The 26,887-nt window shown below is 34.4% G+C and overlaps 1 protein-coding gene across 5 annotated transcripts in view; it reads right to left on the reverse strand.

Moving 5' to 3' along the window:
• tox (thymocyte selection-associated high mobility group box) overlaps positions 1-26,887 on the reverse strand; it is a 253,725-nt gene that overhangs the window by 64,649 nt on the left and 162,189 nt on the right. For all 5 annotated transcript variants that reach the window (XM_039754561.1, XM_039754559.1, XM_039754560.1 and 2 more), the window contains one exon: positions 11,884-12,129. In XM_039754561.1, coding sequence (XP_039610495.1) covers positions 11,884-12,129 — 246 coding nt within the window. The remainder of the gene's footprint in view (positions 1-11,883; positions 12,130-26,887) is intronic.

Genomic DNA, 26,887 nt, shown 5'->3' on the forward strand with positions numbered 1-26,887 from the left:
ATTCAAGCTGGTGGAACTCAAATAATTTTCTAATAAAAAATGCATGAGACAAATAAATGCACTTTATGTTCCACAAGAAAAGGTAGTTTCAACAGGCTAATGCTCAGAGAAAATTCATTTTATCAACCAGCCATTTCATTCTTCTGAGCTGCTGCAAGCTCCCTGCTGTTGCTAGGCAACCATAATTCATAGTAGCTTTTAATGGATACTCTTCCACCACTGAGAACATTAAGGTGAAAAGAATAAATGCCTAGGGTGAATCTTGAAATCTTTCATTATGCATGTCATTCTGTTTTTCAGTAATGCTATAATGTTGAAATGTTTTGTGGCAGGGAACTTGATTCTAGTAATTGTGCATTTCTCTTGAATATGTGTACTGTAAGCATAACAGCACTTATGTCTTAAAAATATGCTGCCTCAAACAGGACTGAAATATGCCTGCTTGGAAATAATAACAGTAAAAATATATTTCATATACCATATTGCAAATTGTGTTATACATTATGAAAGAAAACTGACACACCATACATGTAATTAAATTTGCTATCCTCTTTCCAGCAAGAAAATATGATTGCTACTAAATAAATGAGTGTATATATATTTATATATATATATATATATATATATATATATATATATATATATATATATATATATATTTATTTGTATGATTTGGCACTGAAAAACAGTCGGGCTTAATTTTTTTAATTAATTTTTCTATATATGTTACGCATGCTTTCACAACTGGGAAATCAGACAAAAAAGTGTATTGTGCACAATTTGTGCTTGCCATGGAAAAGAAAACAGCACTAAATATTTACCACTTCCACTGAATGGTTTCAAGATCATGCATTCCAGCTTGGTTGCAATAAATTTAATTCAGGAAATGGTAAACCACTAGTACTGCAAAAAACAAAACAAAAAAAAAAAAGCCCGTCTGGATTTATGAAATGCTCATTTATGGAATACTGTATATGGAACATTATTCCTCCGTGAAAACAATTTTTCTTTTCTTCCCTTTTGTAATCACTATTCTCGAAATTTAATTTAGCATTTATTAAGTTCTCAGGCACTAGAAATAAATCTTTAAAGCTACTGTAAGAACAAAGACATGCTCAATCTCATTTATCAATGTAAGAATATTACAGTATAAAGCAGCCCAAGTGGCGGAAGGTCACAGCCAATAATATTTCTGCAAATTGAAGGCACTGCAGAAGTGGCAAACGCAAATCATGCCCTTTCCAGAGAAAGACTGTTACAAATGATAAAATTCCTATGATGATGCTTTCTAGGTTAGTGAAATATAGATATTTATAAAGTATAATTTCATAAATGCATATTTAAATGGTAGCTTTTTTTTTCCAAGACCAGAAATATGTGCAGATAAAAAGCATAGCGTTATCTACATTTGAAATTAATTTAAAATTACCATTGTATGTACATTTTCTAATCAAGGCCACATTTTTGCTTAATTTACATTTTAATTGCCTGGTGGAGTAAAGAATTGAAAGAACCTCTTCGGTTAAATTATTTGAATAAAACATTTTCCACCTGTTCATTCTTTGGAAAATAAAAACCAAGAGAACAGAATTTCTTTGATCCAATATGAGTTTCTATCTGAGTTAACACTGCATTACTTTTCTTTTTCCCCTCTTCGACACAAGGGATCTCACACCTCAGATTAGTCACAGGATGAACTGTAAACAAAAGGTGCCAACATTAGGTGCCAACAATTGCATAAGTTTCATTTTTTTCAGAATTTGAAACCTGATTTGTAGTGGAAACAAACGAGAAAAACTGTTAGGGACGTTTGAATCATTCAAGCCACAATAGTCCCCTGCATTGCTACAGAGCTCAGACAGGCATGAACAATAAGTGGTTAAGATGGCAAAGGAATGAGGAAAGCATACCAGGCAGTCTGAGCATGCACCCAGATGATTTGTAAGGGCTATCATGTTGGCTAACTGATTAAAAAATAAAGTGTACTTCTTTCTATAAAAAAAGAACTAAGGCAATAGTGTGTACATACAGAAAATGCCACAATCTCCCTTTGTCTCCATGAAGTAGAAAAGTACAAACCAAAAATCATAATGCTACATTTACATCTAAAGGCTGGATTATAAGTAAGCAATGTATTTCATAAGGAAATATGGACAGAGTTCAACAAGTACAGCTTGCAACATTACTAAAGGTGCTCATTGTGAATAATGCCTAATGCTAGGAAGCCATTTTGTGTCTTTCCCTTATGTAGTTTTCATGGCATTTAATCTGCATTTCTTTTATGTTTTTATTATTTACCCTTTTAAAACATAACATGCTTCCCTTACTTCACAAAGTTCAATAAATAAGTGGGAACAATTCTGTGTTTACATACTTTACCTGATCATCTACATTTCTCAATGAACAGAGGCAGCCATTGAAAACATAAGATTTAGGTTGAAATCAGAGGTACACATACTGAGAAAACAGAAATTGTAAAATGACAGCCATGGTATTAATTAAATAATATAACACAATGAATAACATAACAGTTTCAGTAAAGTACACATATTAAGATGTTTTATGGATTTGCATAATACATTTGTTAAAAACTGTATAGCACACAATGATCTTTAACTTTTCTTTCCTTTCTTCAAAATATTCACAAACACATATTTTAAAGATAAGTACTTAAAACGCAATAAATACCTTAACAAATTATATCCGAGGGTCATAAGATTTAACAATTGAACAGCAAGGTTTATTAACCTACATTATTTATTTATTTACAAAGGTTTATTTCTTTGCAAATTAGAAATAGGTTCTTCTATCTCAGAAGCTTGTTTTTTCTGTTTCATTGCAGTTAAGTAAATGGCATGATAATGTTTTGCTGACCTCTCAGCTGTTTGATTGATGGCTGCAATGCCTTCTGTCTTAAATGTTCTTCATGTTATTCTGGTTTTATTCCAAGGATGGTGGTTTTCTCCCATAACTTAAAGACACTCAAGAAAGATGACTGGAAAATCAAAATTGGCCAATCCAACCATCCAAATGTGTCTGACACCACCTGACCAAGCTTTTTGTAAAGCAACTACCTCATTGTTTTATGGTGTCTTTTTAAATGAAATGTTTTGAAATTATGACTTTTTATTTTTTCAAAGGTGACACAATTTGTATTATATTAAAAGACTTAAAAAAATAAAGGGGTACTTGCAGTGCTACAGCTCATTTTATATAAATTCTTGGAATTGAATCATATTTGATATGCATTTTATTATACTGTATACCTTCTGGAGAAATATGGGCAGTGTGACATAGTGGATAAGGCTTTGGACTAAACCTGAGATTGTGGGTTCAAATCCTGTTTCTGACATTGTGTGACTATCAGAAAGACACTTTACCTGACTGTTCTCTAATTGGAAAAACAAAAAGAAATGTAACCAATTTGTTGTTAAGTAACCTTGGATAAAGGCGCTAACCAAACATTAAGTAGTAATAAACACATGTTTAAAAGAAATCAGGCACACATTCAGATAAAGAATTAAAATTTGGATACAAACTAATCCACAACCTGCTCCTTTACCTACACCACTTTTTATTCAGATGTCCTCAAAATCAGAGTTTACTAAACTAGTATTGTGAGTAGAGTGTTTAACAATCGCTCATTTCAATATTTTTCATTTTACTGTGTTAGCTCTCAGTGATTTACACTTTCTCCAGTGATGAAACATTTCTGAAGTGATAATAAATTATATAAGGCTGTGAGTGACTGACATTGTAAGCTGGATGGAATATTTTTCAACAAAGATCGCATACCAAAGATTATCAGGATTTGGCAAATATACATTAGTCAGTTGGAGATTTATTATACAGTATACCATAAAACCAAGTTAAATACTATCAATACATTTTCTTATTAAAGTGAAGTTTCTTATTTTGACATTATGTTACAGACATTGCTTTGCAATTTGGATACATTATTGTGTGATAAAATGATAATTGTGCTTGGAGTAGGTCTTGCCTTGAGCCCACCACTGCCAGAATAAGCTCTAGCTTCCTATGCCTCAGAAATGGATCATGTCTTTAGAAAAAAGTAAGGCGGAAATGTATACGTATTAATATTCTAAACAAAGGCAGATATAAAAAGCAGAATCAAAAGTCCTGCTTATTACTATTTACTCTTTTCTAATTAAAGTATAACAGAGCATACATTTTTCTTAATATTCACACTGCCGAAGGTCTGTTTTTTTTTATTAGTTTTGATGAACATTGAGTACACCATTAAGGTGGACAGATTATTTTAAGCAAAAACAAGTTTAATCAAATTTATGGATCAGTAAACTGTAGAGTGATCAATTTTATGTTAATTAAATAATATGATCATTATGTTATTTTGGTTAATACTCTATAAACTAAAGAGATTAGCACTGCCACAGTATTTGTTGTAAAGCCAGAATAATTATATAGCATCTTTAAATGCAAACTACATCGACGTGTCTGAGCAAGTACAGCAACTATAATAAATATAATTTTCAGTACTTATCTTGATTAAACTTATGTACAGTCTAGGGTGGACACAAAACTACAATCTGCCTGTCCTTGCTCAATATTAGCTAAGAATATTGAGTGGTGTAATGTAGATGTTAGACACATAGAGTTAGGTTTGCGATCAATTTTATTTTGCTGTATGTCACGGAGAACAGCAAAAAGGTGGTATTAAATAAAATGAAGTAAAATAGTCATGTCATATATACCTATATACATTTCTTTATGAATATGCATGTAACATGTAATACAAGGTGCTATGAACAGAATACCAATTTAATATAAAACACACTGTAAAGTTAAATACATGTTATTAAGCAGTCCTTTACTGTGCTCTCAATGTTCTTAGCTCATGTTATTAGCAATCTGAATCCGAAGGACTTGAGGCAGCCATGCATCTTCACTGATGTTGACTGACACCATGATATGAATTACAACTAAAAGAGATACTTCTGGTGATATTTATTCTAAGTTTCAACTTGGAAAGGGTATTGAAATTGTAAGTAAAGCAATCATTCAGGGTTGCATGGTGGAACAGTGGTTAGCGCAGCCGTCTTACATTTCTGCACTTAAGTTTCAGGTGTAGGGGCTGTCTGTTAGCAGTAGGTCAGTTTTCTTCATGTCTATGTGGATTTTTTGGTTTTCCTCAGACATCCCAAATATTGTGTGGTATGTTTCAGTTTATTTTTAATTTTTACAATTTACATTTTCATTTTTTTTATCATTTTCAAAAGTAGTCTATCCAGTGGAGCTTGAGCCTCCCCCATGTTTAGAACAATGACAACATTAACTAGTACATCTAAACTAACATGATGTTAGTGAGTGCAGTTTTTTGTGTGAGTGTTGCCTAAAATGGAATGATGTCCTATCCAGCGATGGTTCTTGCCTTCTCTAATGCGACTGATGTAGGCTATCGCTTCAACTGTCCTGACTTTGAAAAGCAGATGCAGATCATTGATGGGAGATTGGATCTCATTTGATTTTAGTTGGAGCTGACAAAATACACTGTAAGTCATCAAATATTCACTGATAATGTAAATGGTAATGTCATTCATACTGAGTTTAAACTTCTGTAATTATGAAAGTACATAGTTGTTTTTTGCTGACACAGAATAAAGAATCTCAAAATTTGTAAAATTGGCGCTTCAAATTAATATAGTGATATATTAAAAGGAACACTGTATCCAAACTGTGAAAATAACTGAAAAAATATACCATCCCATACCATTTTCTAAGTCCACTTAATCCTGAGCAGGGTTGCAGGAGGCTGGAGCCTACCCCAGAAAGCACAGGGACAGGATGCCAGTCCTTTGCAGGGAAACACACTCTCATACATGCATACACTAGGGACAGTTTAGCAATGCCAGTCCACCTAATCTGCATATCTTTTTTACCAGGGGATGAAACCGGACCATTTGGAAGAAACCCTTGCAGACGTGGGGAGAACATGCAAACTCCAAGCAGGGAGAATTCGAGATGTGAACCTTGGTCTTCTTACTGAGAAGCAGCAGCACTACCATTGCAAAACTATGCCGCCCACCTGGATAAACATTCAAAATATACTCACAATATATCAAGTAAAGTAAAAAAAATACATTTAGAGAAAGAAAACTAATAGAAATGTATAAACAAGAACTAAAGAATGTGAATACCTGCTGTTATTAATTTAAAAAGCAACAGGGTGTATTTTATCAATTAGATATTCATTCCTCTTAAATAGTGTGCTTAACTCAGAATTGCTACATAAACAGTAAAATCAAATATGACAGTTATAGCATTTGTATTCACACATACTGAAAAAATGATTGCGGTTCTGTCAAAATAATTTTGCTTCATGTGGCAGAACAAACAAGGGAAGTGTTAAAGAAAATCACTAAGTATGAAACTGTAACATAAAAACAAAATTAAACAACTCTGTTTGGTAATTTAGAATCTGTTTCAAAAAGTTGCAAGTATACATTGTTGTTTACTGCTGGCATATACTCAATATAAACCCAAATTACACTATCAACAAAATAATTCATAAGGAGGAAATAGCATTTTAATACCAAAACATTTCAGAGTTATATTTGAAAACCCAACAGGCACCCAAAATATACATTCAGGGTTAACCTCTCTAGGCCTATAAAACAGCTATATAACATGTAGAGTGATATGAAGGGTAGATAAAAAATAGATTAACAGTTGAAGAAAGATGGCTGTATGTGACACTCCTCTTGTGAAATTCATGAAATAGAATGTCGCACCTTATTCAGTATGGTTCAATGCTGCCCTACATTTACTGCAATCTGAGCTTTCTGTCTAATGATGACATCGAGAGAAATAATTATACATTGTATTCAGAGCAGCTGTCAGTGTGTTTTAGAAAGCATTTCATTTCACTGGCCTTTATACTTGTCAACAGAACCGCGACATCTGTTGAACTGCTAATTTATGGAACATTTTAATGCTATAAAATATAATTAGAGTGCATTAATTGCTCTGGATTTTGGTCAGCCATGAGTTTGAGCAGATTTATTCATCTGTACAGAGTTTAATTTTGAGTTTGGCTTAGTAGTTTTTAAAATAGGCTATGGAATATCAGTGTTCCCAAAGAAAAAGGACAGTCTACAGATGGTATTCTGTTGATGGCAAATTTGTTTTGCCAGCACTGAATAACATTTAATTAAGCTCTGCAAGGAATGTTTACAAAATGTCCACATATTGGCCAAATGATAACCTGGACTATAAGCTAGAACAAAGGGGCCTCTGTTCACAGTTACATGTTTACTCATTTTTCCTCTTAATTTTTAACAGTGGGTTGGAGAAACAATGAGTTGCAAAAAATCAACTATTTGGAAGTGACAGAGGCACCTCTAGTAGCAGTGGCACTAAAGCAAAAATGAGAACAAAAATACATTCAAATACATCATATTAGGTTTTCTGTTTCTACTTTATACATGTCCAAGTCTCCTCTGGAATTATTTGATTCCTAACTGAATCATTCTTTTGCATTTTCAGGACACCCTGAACTGTGTTATTTTGAATATTTTTTTTCTTTTTTTGCAATTAATATGATCATTATGTAATAAAAATGATTATCTATATTGTTTAACTTTTCTAATATATCTCACTAAAAAAATGGAAAAAAGCCTCTAGTAAGATAGTTCATGAAATATTATTTTATTTAGATGAAATTCTGTTTGTCCAAATATGATCATTAAATATCCTGAAATGCCTTTCGATGTGGGAGGTATGTCAGAATGGCCTAGCAAAGGCTGGCGACCTATTTTAAAAACAGAAAGTAAACTATGGACCTCACAATGGAATAGGATGTATGCCTAGTCAGTGAGTAGATGCATTGCTAATACCGTTAAACTGAGCTTACATAACTTGTTCTTGTCATACTTACACATTCAGTAAATGTCAACATCACATGGAATAAAAATGTCCAATACAAACATTGTTATTTGACTTTTACAGCTACTATATTCTCCGTAATATTCCAATTCAACTATTCATTTTCTCTGAATCAGCGCATGCTCCTATACCCCCTCTCTCTCTGCACAGTTACTGAGAGAATTGATTTGTCAGTAACAGGTACAATACAAGAACCTAATCTGGATTGCATGACAGACCACTGGTAAGTACAATCAAACAAGTCACACACTTAGCTAACTTAATTTCTGTTGGAATGCCATGTGGTTGGGTTATAGAACATTCATTTTCAGGTAAGTAGGTAAAAATACACTAATAGTTAAACAATGGAAATGAACCATCAAGAAACAGGTCTCAACTTACATAAGTAAGTTTAGCTTCTCTAAATAACAGTAAGACCAATGTTTAAATTATAAAGAAAGAGTGAATGTCTGTTTGTATAGAGTAGGATTTCCCAAAGTGGAAATTAAATATCTTGCAAAATACTAATATTTTCTAAAATGCACAAATGTAAAACATAATTGATCTATTACACACTATTTTTTTTCCAAAAAACAAGTGAAATACTTTACATAGTATAAAGTCTAAAGAATGCTTTACTTGATATGTGAAACATGACTATGTAATAACCTTTTTATCTGTCACATTCTACTGATGACCTGATGGAACTTCTTCACAAACATACAACATTCCCTGAATGTGCTGAACATTTTTCATTTTAAAGACAGTTACGTTTACCTACACATTTATTTATTTTTTTTTTTAGTCATTCTCGTTAGTATCTGAGAGGGGTTTGTTATTTTCTGTAATATAATAATAGTTGTTATTTATTGAGTATCTGTAAAAAGAACCTACAATGTGTGCTTGATTTACCTATAATGATTTTGAGACTTTATTGCTCTTACTGTTTCTCCAATTGTCGGACACATTTTTCAAAATGTTCTGTCAGGTTTCACAACCCCAAATTCCCATTAATGTTTGTTTATGACCAAAAACTATCAGAAAATCAGACTGTTTTCAAGGAAAGGAAAAACTCTTACTCTTGCTAAATACTGTATATAACAGTGTATTTAAGAGGGACACAAAGTGCTACATATACCATACATGAAATGTGTAAACTTGAGTAAATCTTAAATTTAGCAGGATTACCGATGAAGAAATTATTAAACATTACACATGGTAAATTCTCCTTTGTAATAATACATAACACAAGCCATGAGTAAATGCAGAAACACAATGGTTACATAAACTGCTTATGCAGAGCAGTGTAATGGTATAGATGTTTTTATCAGTGGTATAATTGTATTACTGTGTTAAGAGGGACAACTTCAAATCAAAATCTTCTATGATTGGTGTTATAGTCTTTACTAACAGCATCACAAGTTATTTTAATGAACAGACTTAAATTTACCTAAAAATCACAAACCATACCTTGGAAAAAATTAAAATAACCAACTGGATGATTGATTTCATAATTCAAATCATATTCTGATATCATCAAAACAACATCAGTTAAAGAAATTCTGACAGGTAAAATATTGCTACTCTCAAGATGCCTGATGGATGTGTGAGTAAATTACAATTCTATGACCAGAACTGACCCGTAGCACATGTAGCACTTCTTGTATCTGAAAAAACTACAACATCAGAGTATGTCATAAGTTGTCTAAGAACATGTCTATCTGCATTTATCACACATTTGCATCCATGGCAAATACTATCAATAAACCAACAAGCAAATAAACACAGCTTTAGGTTTTATTTTTGAGAAAGCTTTATACGGATTAAAAGCTATGTTTTCATTGTAACATTCTTTGACTGTTATCTGGTTCAAAAGAGAAAATAAATCTAAAGCAGGTAAAAACATATGGATGATGCAATGTGTAAAATCAGACAAAGCATGAATATTCTTTAATTGTATGAGTAAACTTACAAAGTGTACACATACGTAGTTGGTATTTTGTGTTTCATCCTCTAAGCAATGCTGATTCTGTTTTGGAACTTACAGTATACAATACAATACTTATACAAATAAAAAGAGAACATTTTGGTTTGTGAGAAATGCTCATAATGTTGATAAAATTAAACTGAATCATCCAAAGCCAAAAAATACAACTAGTGCTATATGTTCTTAAAGGCTACCACTACAGCCTCTTGCCATAAGATGTTGGATATCCTGGGAAAGAAGAAATGATCAGGTACATTTACCACTGTAAAAATATTTTCTTCTGTTCCAATGTTTATCAATCAGCTGTGGATGGATTTACTTTCATAAATGGTGAGACCATATGTGCATGTCTTGCAAAAGATAAATTAAACATTTCCCGAATTAACCTAAGACTGGGATGAATATCTTAGAAATCTGCATTTTGTTTGCTTTCATGGGTGGTTTGGACTTGTAAGTAGATACAGTAGATACACAGTCATACAATAAAATTTAAATATTACATAAAAGAAAAAATGAAATTATGCTGCATGAAGTTACCAGTAATGCGACAGGTTCATCTACTTCTTTAATAGACTGTGTAGTGTACATAACATATGCTGATACATATAAGATAATAAAGGATCAACATTTTAGTACTGTCTTCTTCATATTTAAAAAAACTCTGATGAGTTTTTTTCTTTTTCAGTTTAAAATTTAAAGAAATAAACATAAACTGAAGAGGCAAATTGCAGTAGCCTGATCTAAAGGGTATTCTGCTTGCAAGAATCATAAGATAAAACAGTCTGGGAGGCCCCTATTTCAAGAAATCTTGACATGAAGCAGGCTTTAAAATAACTGAAAATTGAGAATCTGCAATAATTTCCTGAAAAACGATGCACACATTTGCCTATAGTTTTAAATCCCTTCCACTGCTCATTTATTGCAACCTTCTGTTCCACTAAACAAACCACTTTGGTAAACACGATAATTATCTCAGGGACACTCATGATACTTCAGTATGTTGATGAAACAGTGTCTCTAGATATATAGTGATTGACAAAGGACCAAGAGATAATAACATGTACCAGAATCAAAGTCAGTGCCAGGCAAAAGGTGAAAAACAGGACATCAAATAAAGACTTTTGATCCAGCAGGCATCAAGACGATTAGTGTATCTTATGATTTTTGTCTTTGCCTGAAGAAGGGGCCTGAGTTGCCTCGAAAGCTTGCATATTGTAATCTTTTTAGTTAGCCAATAAAAGGTGTCATTTTGCTTGGCTTTTCTCTACATTCATAATGGCTAACACGGTACAACAACCTAGTACTTAGGTTTTGTGGTAAATTTTGTATTTTTTCCTCATTTTCTGTTGTAAAGAATGTAATTCTACACCAGTCTCTTTTCCTACTATCAATGTAATATTGGTTTCCCATGCGATATAAGAAAGGCCTAAATACAAACCAACTTTTGGACTCAAGGTGGCAGCAAAGATATTCAAACACAAACTTGTGATGTTCAGCTCACATTTCTTTTTTTCATTTGTTTAAATTCTTGCTTTTGATTTTCTGGATTTTGGAATCTTTGTTCTTGATTTAAGGTTTTGCTCTTAGGATTTTGTTTTTGGATTTTCTTTACATTGGATTGCTTTTAGAATGCAAAAACCTATAAATCTCATTTCTTTGGATTTAATCTCCTGTTTTTGTTAATATTCTTTCTGAATAAACTTTATTAAGGACTTTTGTTAGTTCTGCAAGAAATGTTATGGTCCCCCCTCCCTTGTCTGTTTTATAAGCTTTGTCTCCTTTTAGTACTGCCCAGCCTGCATTTTGAATTTGAGATCAGGTCTAACTTGAGCTTGTGAGGCGTAGAGATATTTTCCAGACCTAATTTTAAGAATTTACGGCTCTTTTCAAATTTTGTACATAACAACAGCTTATAAACGTACATATTTTATATTGCAATAGATCCCTCTTTTTGATTGTTCTTACAAGTTTAAAGTGACAAATACAGTACTTACCACAGACAAAGAGTTAGAAAGGAGAGTTCCATCTTGATTTAGCATATTGGAGACAGTTATTGCTGGAAGGTCCATGCTTTGAGGATGGAATGGTAGTAATCCATTTTGGGACAATGGTGGACATAGAGAATGGTAGCCTCCAGACTCTGTGTCAGGCATATGAACAAGTGCATGCTCAGGGAGAGTAGGCGGTGTAATTGGAGGAATATTGAAGTCTTCATCTCCAAGACTGGGCACAGGATAAGACTGTTTCAAATGAAGGAAATGAAAGCGTTAGTTGCATGTATCAGTCTCCAATTTTTAAAGTTCATTCTTGAATTATGTGTTTTTGTAAAATTCTTAAGTTATTCACAAAGCCAAATGATAATAGTGCAGAACACTTTCTCTTTATTATGACTGCTAATCCCAATATTATGAATTACCAAATGTGAGAAAATAATATTTAATGGAATACCATCCATAAAACTCAAATGAAAAAGTATACACTTTTCTTACTATATTTAATTTTTCATATTTAAATTATGCACATGGATTATTTTAAAATAATCATATATCTCCATATTAAAAAATGCTTGCTCCAAATGTCATCAAGAAATTCCAGAAACTTTGTTGTATACAGTACTCACTAAAAATTAAACAAGGTTGGCAGTATAATTATTAAACCATAAAATACACTGGACTGCACAAGAAATGACAGAGTGAAGACTATCTTCGAACTACAAAAATATTTATGCTTAACAACATATATGTATAATGTAGATTTTAATCTGTGATATATAAGAAATTACACTATACAAATCTATTAATATGATTCTATCATTTTACTGTACTAATAACTGCCATGTTTAGTTCGAACTGAGGAATTTGTTTTTGCATTTTGTGTCCACCAGCTGATATTGTGACATACTTTACAGACACACACAAAAACCTTACTCCAAAGTTGGTCAAATTGTTTCAATGGGTAAATCAATTAAAAATTTGAAGAACACTATATTTTGTATATTGTATATATGTATGAACATATACCTATGTATAACATGAGTGAGCAGGTAAAATGAATACAGCAGTTACTAACATTTCGGTTTTAAAATTATTTAACACTTTACTAAAAATTAGAAAAGGTTCACAAATAAAAACCTAACTTTTTAACATTTGGCTAAAAGACTAGAAAAAGGTGGATACAGGAGCTGGTTAAAATGCAAAATATTAATACGACAACTATCATTACAAATTCAAAGATAAACCAGAAAACAATCTATGTACATGAAGTCTATAAAACATATGTACATATAAATAATGTGTCAGGCACCAGCTTAGAAAGGTTATTTGAGGAAAAACAGAGGTAAAATAATGCATTCAATATGCCTATGTTATTGGTAATAACATGAACCAGTCACTGGAAGATGGAGGCTTCCTTTTCAAACTGTCTAGGCCTTCATTAAAGAAGGCTGTTCTGAAGAGCCCTAGAAGTAATTAAACTTGAGTGCAAATACATGAGAGGTGACACAAGGAGGACCACTGCTGAGTCCACCGCTGAAATATCGGGGACTGGCCTTTTATTACACTTGTGGTCAAAGGACTTTCTGCGGAGCACAACTGGCCTTATAAGTGATTCTGGAGAATGGCCAAGAAGTAGCTCCAAAATGGCAACCCTGTAGCCATGTTGGGGCTTGGAGTTAGGAGAGTAAGGAGAAGCAAGGCCACTATGGCAAGGAACTATTGAAGAGTGAGTGATGACTAACAAGAGTTTGGGGTGTCCTCTTAATCATCAATTTTCTTGTGTTTTTAATCCTTTATTGTGACAAAGAACTTTGACTAAACTATATATATATATATATATATATATATATATATATATATATCAGTAACAATACATTTTACAAGGCAAATACATATCTTCCATTACAAAATACCCATACTAAGGATTTTTCTGAAGAGAAATAGAAAAACATACTAGCATTTCACTTGATTGCACTATCATTTGTTCCATTGTGTTACTTGTCAAAAGAAATGGTATAATTAAATCTACCATAGGGATGAACTCTAAAGATAGCAATGTGAAAAGAATACATCTTAGGCAAGCCTCAATGATTTGCCAAACAAGAACCTTAATTGTAAGATTATTTCTTTTATGTTAATGATTATTTGACCTTACTATATTTTAAAAATAATATAAAACATTTCTTCTAGCTTGAGTATCAATATAAACTTTCACTTGTACAATTATCTTTTTGAGTACATGCAGTAAATGTTCAGTTATTCATATAAATTGCTTAATCATTTTACATAAACATGAAGCAATGTTTCCGGTTTTTCATGAACAATCAAAGGTAATGACCAAATCTATGACTTACTATCATACTTTAATCTTTAAAAAAGACAGTTCTATTGTGAGTCATTTCACATTTTTTAAAAAGTTCAAGACTTCAAGCAATAGTGATTGACATGAAAAAAATGTAACACTTAAAAAATTGTTAACTTATTTGCAAGTACCAACACGCCATTAAATTCAGAACTCACTCTATGTGCAGGGTTTTCAACTTACTACCCAGAATTTGCACTTTTTTCTGTTTTCCTGAAAGCACATTAAAAATAGATAAGCATGGACCAGACTAATACTGTAAGTGTTAAAGTTTATATATTTGGTAGTATGGTTTTGGAGGAATTACAGGAGAGCCTCATAAAATGTGAATTTCCCCTTGGGATTAATAAAGTATCTATCTATCTATCTATCTATCTATCTAAAATTAGCGAACACAGTTTGATTCAGTTTTTTTTTTTTCGATTTCATTTTTCCTCCCATATTCTACACTAAGGATACCTGGAACATCTATATGAGTGTATAAGGTGTGTGAATATGACGGACATGTGACGGACTGCTATCTCATCCAGAGTTCATTAATGACCTGCAAAAGATGCTGCCAAGACAAGCTCTACCTCTGAGCCTGTGGCTACATAGATTTAGTGATTAACTTGCGTATGCAGTTCTTATAAGCTGCATCAGGAAAACAAAGAGTTAAATATCCTAAGGTAAAAAGAAACAAAAATAAGACAAATTTTGGAAGACTAAGCAAGACTAACCTTATTTTAAACTGCAGGGATCAGATAAGAGATTATCAGGTATTCTGGCAATGCTCTGTTTATCTAATTCACCAATAAAAGTACTTTTATAAGCAATTTTAGGATATCCTTTTATTGTTCCAACATAGTAAAGTTTACTTTGATGTCCAATTTGCACAGACTTAATTTGTTTCATTGTCAAAATTCATATTTTTTGCAGTATGATTTTAGGTTATTTATTTTATGAGAAATGATCTGCTTTCAGTTACTTTAGTACAGGATGGAATTTTGAAAAGGTCAAGTTGAAACAGTTTTTGCTTGAGCACTAAAATTCCACACTTTATATATAATTTTATGTTTGCAAGTTGGAAGCAATATAATAATGTCAACATAAGGAGGAAAATATAAATCTTTATTTTACAATTAAATACAGAATATAAAGAAATACACAAACTATATTGGCTTTGTCTATAACTAAAGATGCTTTTGTGACGGTCTGTCATCTAATACATATGTCTACAATTTTCTCTTTATACTTTGCACAATGACAACCCTTTTACCTTTCAAAGCTGCACAACAGCGTAGCTAAAGTTGAATTCCTTCATATTAAACTAAACATTTCTAAACACTGCATTTTTTTAATCTCTGACTGCGATCTCCTCAATTCTATTCTTGATATATAAAACAATTCTTTGGCACACGCATATACTGCTCTACAGCTGTTTTTAAGCTTGGAGTATTTTACTGTTATAAATATAAGAAAAATACTTCTGTAGCACATTTTATTATACAAACATCACCCAAAAATACATTTAATAATCAAATCTTTGCTCTATTAATATTTTGGAGAAGGTTAGGAACCAAGCTTGTCTCAGTGTTTTATATGGATGATTTTATATTACACGCTATTTTATAAAATGCATACATAATTAGATTGGATATTATTGTTTCGGATGCCCTTCACTGAAAGTTTAAAAAGAGTACAATTTTCACAGGAGCCACAGGGAGGCAGTGTTCAATGATGGATCCACTTTATTAGAAGAATTATGAGGAAAAAATGCCATTTAGCCTAACATAGCTCATCAATCTTTATTCGCTTGATTTGAAGGTCCCTGATGTCATAATTACTATCAAACTACTGGAGAATTTATTTCATGTACAGTGGCTATGATTCTCTGTGTTATGATAAAAGTTTCTAACGTTTATGCAAAATTCACCCTAAACAAGTTCACATATTTGTGCCTGGGTTCTTGTTGATGAATAAATTTTAAAATAAATAACTCATTTAAGAGTTCTGAACACCTCAATCATCTCTCCATTTACTTAAACTACAAAGGATAAATTTCTTCAGAGGAGTTTGAAAGTGACCGCATGATGGGACGCAACTGTCTGCCAAATAAAAGACAAATAAACAGAATGTGGGAGCTAACTGGAACAATTTCCTAGTGGGATGAAAAGTTGCCATAGCAAATTTGGACATAAGGTTGTAGACAAGCTTCTGCCAAACAGCATCTACACAATAACCCACATATTGTGTCCTGAGTGGAACAGAGATTTGCGGTTTTAAGTTTGGTTTTAAACTGTTAACCTTTAGCTTTTGAATTGATGGCACTGGAGTTCACTATTCCAGTCAGTGCCTATAGGTGGTGCCTAAGCATTACAAATATTAGCCTCACAAAAATGTGGCATAGCTTAGTCTGTCTTCCAGTATAAGTCAAAATTCAACAGCATTCTGTTTCGCAGCACCCAAAAGAAACAAAGTTGTAGCTTAAAATGTGCAGAGTTTTGGACCAAGGTATAAATGTGTTAACAGTAATAGCTAGTTTATCTTACAAACTCTACATGTCATGCATAAAGTAAAGATTTCACTTCACAACAAATGAATTTATAAACCGTGTGTTGCCCATTTACTAATCTTCCTTTCTATCTATTGATCAATTTTCATTAGTTTTATCCCATCAAAAGTAACAGAGTAAATGGTGCCGATATCTCAGCCTTTAATAGCATACCAGTAAAGATTTATATAAAGTTCATAAATATTTCATGGATATAATATACTGAATATACAGACTCCATGTTGTATACAAGGCATTTCTTCACATATTCATGTTCCATTCCAACATGAGGATGATCTGAAATCATTAACCAGGCACAATACCATAACAAGTTAAAAAAATGCTTATTTCAGTACATTGGAAAATGTCAAATGATTCTGAGTGGTCATACTTACAGCAATAGCCAGTTCTTTATGGAAACATTTCTACTTTATTTATCACTTAGTTTAATATGGATTACCATGCTCATTATATTCACCACTCAAAACTGAATTAAGATCTTTTGTAAACAGTTGCTGGATTGTTACTCGATATATATTCCAAACGATGACTTAAAAGTAATGTAATTAGACACTTTTACAATGAGAAAGATCATTCTTAGCTTATATAACTGTTTTTTTCCCCCATTTATATAACACATTCTGTTAATGCGATTCCAAAAAACATGAGAGAAAATGCAAGCCCAGTTATTTTAATATAATTTAAGCTTCAAACAATGAATGTATTCAGAAACTGAAAGCTGACTGAAGTGTTATTTTTACACTTTTGATTGTATTCTTTTTGAAAGAGTTTTGTATCAGTTCATAACTATGAGCTGGCAGCACGCCTGTTCATTTTTTGTTTGAGGTTTATTATCTCACTACCAAAGCATGTAAAGCACAGTTCATTTACTTTGCGTTAAATTGAACTGAGATTGCATTTAACACAATTTTACATCTACAAAATGTAAACTTATGACCTGCAATCTGTGAAATGAAAAGCAAGGATAGTATCGCAGCTCTCAGCTTTTTCTATATTGTTATTACCCAGAGGAGCAATGGGCTCACTAAAAGATAATACTTTTCTGATATTTGGCTGAGTGGCACAGATTTCAGCTATCGAAAGTTCTAAGCCTATTCAAGCACTATCAAACAGTACATTACACCTCATAGCACCCGTGACAACCAGTAAAGGCTTTCATTTAATGAATCATTGAAAGCCCTTTTGCTCAACAATAGCACATCAACAGTGCATAACATTTGCCTTGTGTCAAAAAATAACACATCAACACAACTCTATGTACATACTGCTTCACTTGCAAAATACAACTGCATCATAACATATAAGCAAATTACATTTTTGAGAAAGGAAAACACCTTTGTCTTCAACCACAAACCACAGATGTCGACTTGTATTTATGAGACAGAAAGAACAATAGCAATAATCAAATGCTAGCTTACACCAAACATTTATTATTTAAATACTTTATGTTTTGTGACTACAAATATATTTGTGGATGGGCTACCATGAAGAAACAGTGGCACAGAAAAGAGATATGGCTTTGTAATGCCCCAAAGAGAAAGGTATGTCTGCACTGGTATTGCAGATGGGAGTAAAAATGTGAGAAGAAGAACACCGCCAGAGGGTGGTAAGCACTGCATACTGTATATACTGGGTACCATGGAAGGGCAACAGCCTGAGGTAAGAATGTAGTGGGGAAGAAAGAGAGAGAGAGAGAGAGAAGGTGGGTTGAGGGGGGGGGAGAGAGAGAGAGAGAGAGAGAGAGAGAGAGAGAGAGAGAGAGAGAGAGAGAGAGAGACAGTTGAGACTGGGAGGTGCAGGGATGCCTAACCTTCTATGCTTAATGAAAGAGAGAGGCTACAGTACTACAGACTACATCTTAGCGGATAAGGGACAGCACATGGTCCCAGATATGAAGAAATGAAACAATGTTAAGAGAAACGACAACAGGCCAGTCATACACCCCAGGCTATTGGGTGGCAGCAACACCCAACTAGAGGAAACACAACCAGGAGAAAGTTGCCCTTTTCAGGCAGCTACTTGTAAGACTTGACCATTTTAAGAGCTACTGAGGGCTGAAAAGATGAGGGTGCAGACAAACCATCACTATTATGAAGTTGTTCTAGCCTGGCATGACTGTGGCTTTAGAAAGAAAGGCCATCTCTCACTTCAGAATTGTAGCTCATCATGGTCATGCTAAGAGATGCTCTTGCCAGAGGGCACAAATAAAATGGAAGGTGAAGTGGGGCAACAATTCACTACAAGGAAAATGAATGCCAGATAGCAACAGTGATATGTGAAAGGGAGTGATTTTGTGGAAGCTGGAAGGTGAGCAAGTAGGCAAGAAACTCTACCTGGCACACAGGAGTTCAATCCTATTGAGAAAGTCCCAGAAAAGTAGTAGGTTTTTCTTGGCATAATTTTGGTTGTGGAGGACTACCATTATAGCCCCCACTCCTGTCACTATATAAATATATAAATATATTTTAAATCAGAGTATAGCATCAAGTCAATGACACTTCTGGGCCATTGATCTGATCAGTTAAGTAGCAGAGGAGGTTGTTAATCAGTTTCAGCTGCTTTGGTGTTAATGAAATCGCACTAGAGGAGCAACAATGAGACAACCCCCAAAACAGTAATGGTTTAACAGGTGGTGGCCACTGACATTTTTCCCTCCTCATCTTTTCTGACTGTTTTTCACTAGTTTTTGCATTTGGTTACTACTGGAAGCATGAAGTAGTACCTGTACCCTACAGAGGTTGCACAGGTAGTCCAACTTCTTCAGTATGGCACATCAGCACCTGTCATTGCCGGAAGGTTTGCCGTGTCACTCAGCACAGTCTCAAGAGCATTGAGGAGAGTCCAGGAGACAGGCAGTTACTCTAGGAGAGCTGGACAAGGTCATCAGTAAGACCGGGATCTGTACCTTTGGGCAAGGAGGAACAGGATGAGCACTGCCAGAGCCCTACAAAATGACCTCCAGCAGGCCACTGGTGTGAATGTCTCTGACCAAACAATCAGAAACAGATTTCATGAGGGTGGTCTGAGGGCCTGATTTCCTCTAGTGGGCGCTGTGCTCACTGCCTGGCACTGTGAAGCTAGACTGGCATTTGCCACAGAATACCAGAATTGGCAGGTCCACCACTGTTGCCCTGTGCATTTCATAGATGAGAGCAGGTTCACTCTGAGCACATGTGACAGACGTGAAAGGGTCTGGAGAAGCTGTGGAGAATGTTATGCTGCCTGTAACATCGTTCAGCATGACTGGTTTGGTGGTGGGTCAGTGATGGTCTGGGGAGGCATATCCATGGAGGGACACACAGACCTCTACAGGCTAGACAACAGCACATTAACTGCCATTAGGTATTGGGATGAAATCTTTGGACCCATTGTCAGACCATATGATGCTGCAGTGGGTCCTGGTTTCCTCCTGGTGGATGACAATGTCCAGTCTCATGTGGCGAGAGCATGCAGGCAGTTCCTGAAGGATGAAGGAATTAATACCATTGACTGGCCCCCACGCTCGCCTGACCTAAATTCAATGGAACACCTCTGGGACATTATGCTTCGGTCCATCCGCCGCCGCCAGGTTGCACCTTAAACAGTCTAGGAGCTCATTGATGCCCTGGTCCAGATCTGTACGGAGATCCCGCAGGACACCATCTGTCATCTCATTAGGAACATGCCCCGATGTTGTCAGGAATGCATACAAGTATGTGGGGGCCATACAAACTACTGAGTACGTTTTTGAGTTGCTGCAATGAAATTTCGGCAAAATGGACTAGCCTGCCACATTATTTTTTAATTTTGATTTTCAGGGTGTCTTTGAATTCAGCCCTCTGTAGGTTGTTAATTTTCATTTCCATCAAACAATGTGGTATCCTTTCGTTCCTAACACACTATTGAGTCCATAGCAGTATAGATATGCAGCAAGATTTTTATTTCCCCATTGAGATGTGATGTGTTTTCAAAGTGTTCCTTTAATGATTTGGAGCAGTTTTCTTTATTATGGGCGGCACGGTGGCGCAGTGGTAGCGCTGCTGCCTCGCAGTTAGGAGACCCGGGTTCGCTTCCCGGGTCCTCCCTGCGTGGAGTTTGCATGTTCTCCCTGTGTCTGCGTGGGTTTCCTCCTGGCGCTCCGGTTTCCTCCCACAATCCAAAGACATGCAGGTTAGGTGGATTGGCGATTCTAAATTGGCCCTAGTTTGTGTGTGTCCTGCGGTGGGTTGGCACCCTGCCCTGGATTGGTTCCTGCCCTGTGTTGGCTGGGATTGGCTCCAGCAGACCCCCGTGGAAATGGATGGATGGATTTTCTTTATTAGGACACAACAGTGCACAAAGCACACTCCTCTCCACTCATAAATCAATACAATTATTAATCAATAACAAATCCTCCACTCCCAGACGCGTTGCCACCCTGCCACCCAGTTCAGCTCACTCGTCTGGGATCTCTCACAGTCTTTTATAGTTAATGACCCGGAAGTGCTTCTGGGCCCTCAGTCCACGTGATTATCAGCACTTCCAGGTCAGGTAAAAAATCCTCTTCTTAATCTCGGAAGTACGTCATTTCCCCTGTCGCTGTGACTAAGATGTACTTCCGGGCTATAGGGCAAATACACATCTCTGTGCTTCCCTGCAGCGTCTCCTGGTGGCCCCGACGTTATCCAGCAGGGTTGTGTATTAAAACTACATAGTCCATGATGCCCTGCATGGCATCTCCATGTCGCAGGGAGGGCTCCCTCTTACGGCCTGGGGGCATTGGCCGGGCTGACTGTCCAGCCATAGTCCACTATATATATATATATATATATATATATATATATATATATACATACACACACACATACATACATATTTTCTTATTCCTGAGTTTAATGTTCCAAATCCCACAGATTCATATTTGGATAGCTTATTCAGTTATTGAACTGTACAGAGTAAGAATGGAAAGCACAAACACTTGAAAATCATGCATTTACTGTGCCTTAATTTTTTGCTTTGCATATAGAAAATGGGGATTTTTCTTAACATAACATTTTGCTCACAGTAACAGGCTTCAGTGAATGGTAAAGAGAAACAGAAACTTAACACTGACGACAGCTGCAAGAAAACATGTAATAAAGTTATATATTCAATAAAGTTCAACACAACATGTAACCAATTATTTATTCAATAAAGAGGAATCTGAGAATACAAAATTTAAAACAAGCAACTTTTTTAGCAACAGGAACACCTCAAAGATGGCAAGGTACAGAAAGTCTTCATTAAACACATCAAAGAGTTTGGTGGGTATAGGCTACCCTTGAAAAGGCCAAGAGGTTAAAAGATAATTTGCTTCAAAACAAGTAAAATCAACTAAATGCAAGCTGCAAAAAATGGATTCTATAGATGTCATGGATATACCCTTGGAGCTGGGCTGTGCTTTGATGAGAAACAGCATAGAGAAGAACTGTAGGAATGGAATAATTGGGTGATCAATTAGGAATCACTACATTAAGAGGAATAGTTGGGAGAAGTATGGCAAAAGTAAATGTGTATTACAAAACCTGAAATGTTCTCCATGAGTTGAGTTATAGCAAGAATAGATAGTGAGTATCAATTAAATATTTAACTCAACAGACGCAACTTTCATTAATAATGTAAATGAAAGTAAAAAATGCAGTTAACTTCATAACCTTAATAGTCTTCCCTGTACTACACTGTGCTCTTATACCACTCATTCTCATTTCTCTCATGGTACTCCCTTCTCTTCACCTCTGCTTTCTTTTATATGGAGACGTGCACACTTATACTTACTAATGAGGACTAATTTAATTTGCCATCCAGTAACCAAAGGTTTTTTTATATTAATTGCAAATCTGACTAACACACTCTATAACAAGGTCAGTGGTAGATATCAGGACACAAGTATACTCTGGTACCACTAATCGATACATCTGTATAGAAAGTCAGCTGTATTAAAGTATAAAAATCCTTTATCAAAAAAGTAGATGCAAAAAAACCTGTAAATTACAGTTTATCTCTTAATAAAAATATGTTTCTTTACCATAAACCTCTGATATTAGTGTCACTAAGTACAGAAAAAAATCCATACAGCAATCTGTGCAAAGCAAGAACCAAATACACACATCAAGGCAAACAATAAATATCCTTCAACCTGACTATAAGTGTTTGGGCTGCAAAAAGCATTATCTTATTTTGTTTTGTTTTTTCCAGTTAATAGTGCTTTAGAGCAAAGAAATATCAGTATCTCTTAAAGGTGAATGCATTTATATATCAATATTAGAATTTGCTTAGTACTATTGAGCTTAACTTACTCAATTCATCAATGTGAGCTGTAAATTACGGAAACTGAGAGAGGATGTGCAATACTATTATTTTTTTTTACTGTTTTCTTGAGATAATGGAATAATTTCTTGAGGAAGTGCAATATCATTACGTTTTTATGTTTGTTTGTTTTTTTTTGTTTTTTTTTTGCTTTCACAAGTTAACAGAATAATTTTCTGTGCTCCTGGCAAGCTTGCTAACATATAACAACAACTGATTACAACTGACAGCAATGATAACAAATAACGAAAGCTTGTGTGATACGTACACAAATGTAAGCCTGTTTGCATCATGCATTGCTGCTAGTCGTATTGGAATGACTGTTTTCCATTGCTTTCTGTCGAACTGCAATGAATTACATAAGCACGATTTTAGTACTAAGATCCATTGTGAGTTTATCATAGCTTCATGTACTGCCTTCAGTAAGTAACACAGATGGTGAAGATACCAATTACGACATGTATCAGAATAGTTTGTCTCTTTATTCCAATAATATAATGAAAAACTACAAATGGGAAGATGGAATCTTCATTTAAATAGTGGAACTGCAATCTGACTAGCCTAGCCAACATGACTAGGAATATATAACCTACAAATTACTGCTTTAAGTAAACATTTTTGTTATTTTAAGGGTTTCTTTTGTAAAACAGTCTGTGTTATATGCAATAAAGTCATTATCTGCTGTGTATATAATTTCATGCTTTACGAATCAAGAATATGCGTGAAAATATTCTGGAATAGTCTGTTGCCAATATGTATGGTATGAATTTTGTTTTCTGGCTTTGATTAGTAAAATATTTTGTCTGTAAATATTTCTGGATACCAGTGCCGCCCAAAATGTGGCAACTGATAAACCAGTTTAAATAAGCAAATTTCCAATTGTTATTTTAAACCTAGAGTGACCCATACATTCCATGTAAAATAATTTAATAAAAAAACTGTGGTACTTTCCTTATATTTCAAATAGTTTTGAAGTTATTTTTAAAATTTGCTTTTTGTTTATTGAATTGTACTGATTGAGCCATCACTAGTGAAGTAGTAAATAACTATAATGTGAAGGAGTGTTCCTGCCATGCAGTTATTAATCTAGGGTAAGAGCTAAACGTCATGATTTAGTACAGTGAACTTCTCTTTCAATAACAATTTTGTAAACATTAAAACTGAATATTTAAATTTTATTGTCATGGTTCAGTCTCCCAAAAATAGTTTTACAAGATCACGCTCAAAGTATGCTCTCTTCACAGTGCATTCCCACTGGACTCCCTCGGATGTACCTTTCACAGAGTGCAGAAAACAACCATCTTTGCCACACAGGCTAAGGAGAATCTCCTCTGACTTAATGACCAACTGGTCCTATTTCTTCTTTGCAACAGGCTTGTTCCATTTGAATCAGGTTACATAATACTGATGAAACTTTAGTGTTATTCTGATTGATGTTGACATAATTAGTCATATGGAAAATATAGTAGTTGGCAGTTGTGTGTTGAGCCTAAGAGAGATCTGCAAACTTTTTCTTCATATTTCTACATACAGACGAGTAAGTGAATAACTTATGCAAGTAGGATAAACTATGCATTTTTTTGCATGCACTATGCATTTCTTTTCTTTCAGAGTTTAATGGAATAAACAAATGAAGGATGCAATTGTTCATGGAACTGGATTTAAGGGGCATGTGCTTAGCTTTTTTTTTTTAGAAATGAATCATACTTTTTCTTGCTTTGTTAATAAGGTAATAACGTTTATTCTGCAACACCTATTACTTCTAAAGTCTTCAGACAAAAGTTACTTTGTAAATTTAGTCTTGTTTTAAGCACTTCCAATTTTCTAATAAATTACTATTTGGCTTTTACCCAGCATCAGCACAAAAACATGTTAGAATAACATTTCTGCATCACAAGATAGTAGAAATTTCACAATGATTATTGTTTTATTTAAGGTCAGCTTAACACTATGGCCACTATGAACTTAAAGCCAATGACACATTATGTAACTTCTTGTTGGAGTGAATGTGACACTTCTTGACTGCTGTTGTTGCTCTGTTGGGCCATGTAAAATTACTTAACTGATAATTACTGTGCATATCTTCCATTACAGTATTGCTTAACCCCTTTTATGACAGCCATTTAGCCTGACAGAGTCGGGTTAACCAGTACGGTGAGTTCTCTCTGCCCTTTTTTTCCTTTTTTCCATTCAGTTGTGATATGTAAAACATAATACATTATACCTCTACAAGGTCCAAAACACCCACATTACTTATTTCTCATTCCTTGTCAATGGATTTATGCATTGTACTACAGGATGAGCTTTTGTTGGTTGTCAGTTCTCAAGCATACAGGGCCTACCCTTTCAACTAAAGACAAAATCATACCTGTTTAATTTTGTCAGAGTGACTTGTGGAATAGTAGGAGTCAGTTGCTGGGTATGAAAGACTATGTGACAGGCTTTCATGTAAGTCTACCGGGACTGCCCCCAGCTCTTTAAGATTATGTTACTAAAGGCTACAACTGAAAACTGCTGGAAAGGTCATCAGATGTGACATGGCCTTACAGATTTGACAAAATAGTATGCAGGACACTGATTTTAAGTGTTTAAAACATAGTTAGATTGCTTTTTTTGAATTCTGATGACAATATTATCAGAGGTTAGATATGTCCAGAACTGGAACTGATACTGCCTTCACTTGGTATGCTATCACTAACAGATGTCTGAAGATATGCGGATTACACTAAAGTGTACTCAACCGTTAGGCTTTGGCCAAGATTCCTTCCCTGGCTTATGTTTATGTTCCTTTTCTTTGCCTTTGCTTTCATTTTTCAGCTTGCTTATTTCTGTTAATACTGTTCTACTCATTTATCACTTAGTTGATATATTTAATGTATTATTCTTTTTGTCATGAGTAAAAACATTTATGTAATATTTCTTCAAATATCTTTATGTTCCCTTTGTTTTGTGGGTGGTTCCCCAAGAGGCTGTCACCTGTTAAAGGACTGCTATAAAGGTTCATGGGATATGCAGTCCTTTGCTCTTCATTAAATAAGCTTTGTGGATAAGTTTTGTTAGCAGTGTTGTTTTGTTAGTCTTTGCTGATTATTGTGGTCTTTCTGCTTAAGTTTATTGGGTTACTTTGTTGGATTACAATTTGGGACTTGCTTGCTGTGAATTGCCTTTTAGGAAAATCCTTTGTCGATAGTCTTTAGAGTATTTTGCTTTTTTTGCATTTTTGTGTTAAAACATCCAGTTGTATAAAGATTCTGGTGGGACTTCTCACCACTTGAGATACAAATTTTGGGATATTTGAGATTGCCTTTTGCATTTTGAACTTTAATTGCCTGGTCACCATTTTGAGGCCTAGACAGGCCTAAACCCTCCCAATTTCCAATGTTCAGGCCAGGCTTCACCTTTTTGACATCATTGTGCTGCTGCAATCATAACATCATTACTGGTCTACTTAATGTGTTAAAATATTAAATAAGAGACTACTTAAGCACTTATACTAAGATAAAAGAAGTTCAAATAGTAGGCATTTCTGCAAATAGTAACAAAATATCTTCAGCTCTGACCTTAGTGGACCTGAATATTAGTTTTGCTGAATCTTGTTATCTTTGACACTGATATATCCATTGGTACTTACATTACTGCGCTAAGGCCAGCTTTTTCTATTACAAAATAGGAAAGTTACAGCACTTTCTCATAGTACAAGTCATACAAAAGTTAGTTTATTGATTTATTTCATGCTAAATAGAACTGGCCACTGAAATGCCCAAGCTATTCTAATTGTTTTATTT

The sequence above is a fragment of the Polypterus senegalus genome, chromosome 5, assembly GCF_016835505.1.
Source record: "Polypterus senegalus isolate Bchr_013 chromosome 5, ASM1683550v1, whole genome shotgun sequence".
Taxonomy (NCBI): Eukaryota; Metazoa; Chordata; class Cladistia; order Polypteriformes; family Polypteridae; genus Polypterus; species Polypterus senegalus.